Raw genomic sequence first — 2,645 nt, 5'->3', positions numbered from 1 at the left:
ACTCACCACTTGCCAGATGATACCAACAACAGATGTTCCATCTCACAAAACACTGTCGTACAAACCTCGGGAATGTCCAAAGTGCTGCAGCATGATAATCTTCTGGACAACTAGTAAAGTGAACTTTTGAAATGTTTCCCAGCGATTGGGGTTATTGCTAGGTCCTCCAAACTTTAAAGCAAATAATGTTTATATTATACACATCTGTATTTAGAGAGTCTTCTTGCTGAAAAAAGAGATGAACTATGAGACAGAAAATCAAACTCAGGTGACTGAATTTCTCCTTCTGGGACTCTCTGATGACCCCCACACTCAGAAGCTGCTATTCATCTTATTCCTGGGTGTCTATCTGGTCACTGTGCTTGGAAATCTACTTCTCATGTTTCTTGTTTGGACTGACTCTCAGCTTCACACACCCATGTATTTTTTTCTGTGTAATTTGTCACTGGCTGATTTCTGCTTTTCTACCAACATTGTTCCTCAGGCTCTCATCCACCTCTTTTCACAGAAAAAGGTTATTTCATTCAGACGTTGTGCCGCTCAACTTCTGCTCTTTCTCATTTTTGGGTGTACACAATGTGCCCTTTTGGCTGTGATGTCCTATGACCGGTATGTGGCTATCTGCAATCCTCTACATTACCCTAGCATCATGACATGGAGGGTTTGTATCCAACTGGCTATAGCATCATGGACTAGTGGCATTTTAGTGTCTCTGGTGGACAGTACTTTCACACTAAGTCTTCCCTATCGAGGCAGCAACAGTATTGCTCATTTCTTTTGTGAGGCCCCTGCACTGTTGATCTTGGCATCTACAGACACTCACACTTCAGAGATGGCCATTTTCCTCATGGGGGTTGTGATTCTCCTCATACCTGTCTCCCTAATTCTGGTGTCCTATGGCCACATCATAGTGACTGTGGTCAAGATGAAGTCAGCTGCAGGAAGACTCAAGGCATTTTCTACCTGTGGTTCCCACCTCATGGTTGTCATCCTTTTTTATGGGTCAGCAATTATCACCTACATGACACCAAAGTCTTCCAAAGAGCAGGAGAAACTGGTGTCAGTTTTTTATGCAATGGTGACACCTATGCTTAATCCCCTTATATACAGCCTGAGGAACAAAGATGTCAAGGGAGCTCTGTGGAAAGTAGCCACGAAGAACTTCTCAAACAGGCTTAGAATCACCCACTGACTCAGCTCCTCTTGACTTCCTAAGTATAACACATGCTAGATAGTCTTCCTTATGAATGTAAGTTATGGTAAAATGCTCATCATTGGGTCTTATCCAAGAATACACACATTAACATTTATCCAATACTTTCTTTGTGGAGAGAGAAGGAAATAACACATGGAGCAAAAAGGGGGAAGACATGCTTTCTTTCGATATATCCTTTGACAGTGAAGACCTTTTAGCTTCTGTATTTTTGTGTGAATATACAATGTGTCTTTCCGGCAGTGATGCTCTATGATTGGTATGTAGCAATCTCGAACCCTCTGCATTTCCCTAACATCATGACCCAGATATTTTTTCTAAGAATTAGAAAATCTCTTAATACAAAAATCTATCTTTAAACTATGGCATATGCTGTTGTCTATCCCTGATCCCAATCTAGGTTTTCTTCTGTCATTTCTTAATCTCTTTACATCTTCAAATAAAAATTTGAAAATATTGCTTAATATCTCACCATGCTCTAGGTGCTACTTATGTGTGCATTCATGTGTGGTGTGGCTGTGTCAGGGGTGGGTAATGAAGAAACCAGAACACTGAAGTAAAATAAATGAGCCCGTCTTTACTGTCCGCACTCTTTTTTAGAGACTCAAATATACTATTTATCAGGATAAGCCTCGTAAATGTGAATATAAAGATTTAAAACCATTAAGAAATAGTGACATGCCTCAAGCATGTCATTAACTCCATGCCTGAAGGACTAAGTGGATGGAACTAGGAACCAGGGATGGTAGCTGTGTACAAAAACCACCAGGCAAGAGCTGTGAACTAGGTTAGATGTGTGAGCAATCGATGAGAAAAGTTATTTAAAGGTAATTCTTTCCTCTGATACTGTATTCCAAGTAAAATCCAGAAAACAAGGAAACCTATTTATACAACCCATAAACCCACCAGGAGCTGAGTCAAATAGAAGGCATTGAGGACAGAGAATTCATCTGAAAGGGTCAAGAAAGGTGGAATTTACTCTTTTTCCCCTCACCATGCATTTGCTCATTGTCCAGTGATTAATTCATGTTTGTAGTAAAGAGAACACTGGTGCGGGAGGTCCTTCTATGTGTTGCTTTTATTAGTTAATGAATAAAATACTGCTTTGAGCCTATGGCAGGGAAGAACAGAACTAGGCAGGAAAAGCTAGGCTGTATGCTGGGAGAAAGAAGGGTGAAGTCAGAGAGAAGCCATGGAGCTGCCAGAGATAGATGCTGGGAACCTTACTGGTAAGCCATAGCCATGTGGTAATATACAGATAATAGAAATGAGTTAAGTTAATATGTAAGCGTTAGCAATAAGAAGCTAGGGCTAATGGGCCAAGCAGTGATTTAATCAATTCAGTTTCTGTGTGATTATTTTGGGGCTGAGAGGCCAGGAACCAATGAGCAGCTCTCTCTCCTTCCTACAACAGAACACCAAATTCCATCAA

General features: G+C 40.7%; 1 protein-coding gene across 1 annotated transcript; it reads left to right on the top strand.

Moving 5' to 3' along the window:
* Nucleotides 1–238: 238 nt before the first annotated feature.
* Nucleotides 239–1,192, top strand: LOC126495044 (olfactory receptor 2D2). Its single transcript, XM_050132653.1, has one exon. It carries the CDS (start codon nt 239–241, stop codon nt 1,190–1,192), a length of 954 nt encoding a protein of 317 aa, XP_049988610.1.
* Nucleotides 1,193–2,645: the final 1,453 nt, after the last annotated feature.

This window comes from Alexandromys fortis, unplaced genomic scaffold, assembly GCF_014885135.2.
Source record: "Alexandromys fortis isolate MF-2015 unplaced genomic scaffold, M_Fortis_MF-2015_v1.1 scaffold_435, whole genome shotgun sequence".
In the NCBI taxonomy this organism is placed as follows: domain Eukaryota; kingdom Metazoa; phylum Chordata; class Mammalia; order Rodentia; family Cricetidae; genus Alexandromys; species Alexandromys fortis.
Note: the sequence above shows the minus strand (reverse complement) of the source record. Positions and strands in the feature narration are given on the sequence as shown.

Bases quoted from the DNA above. Each gene is read 5' to 3' on its own strand.
- LOC126495044 (XM_050132653.1), top strand. From the start codon at position 239: ATGAACTATGAGACAGAAAATCAAACTCAGGTGACTGAATTTCTCCTT.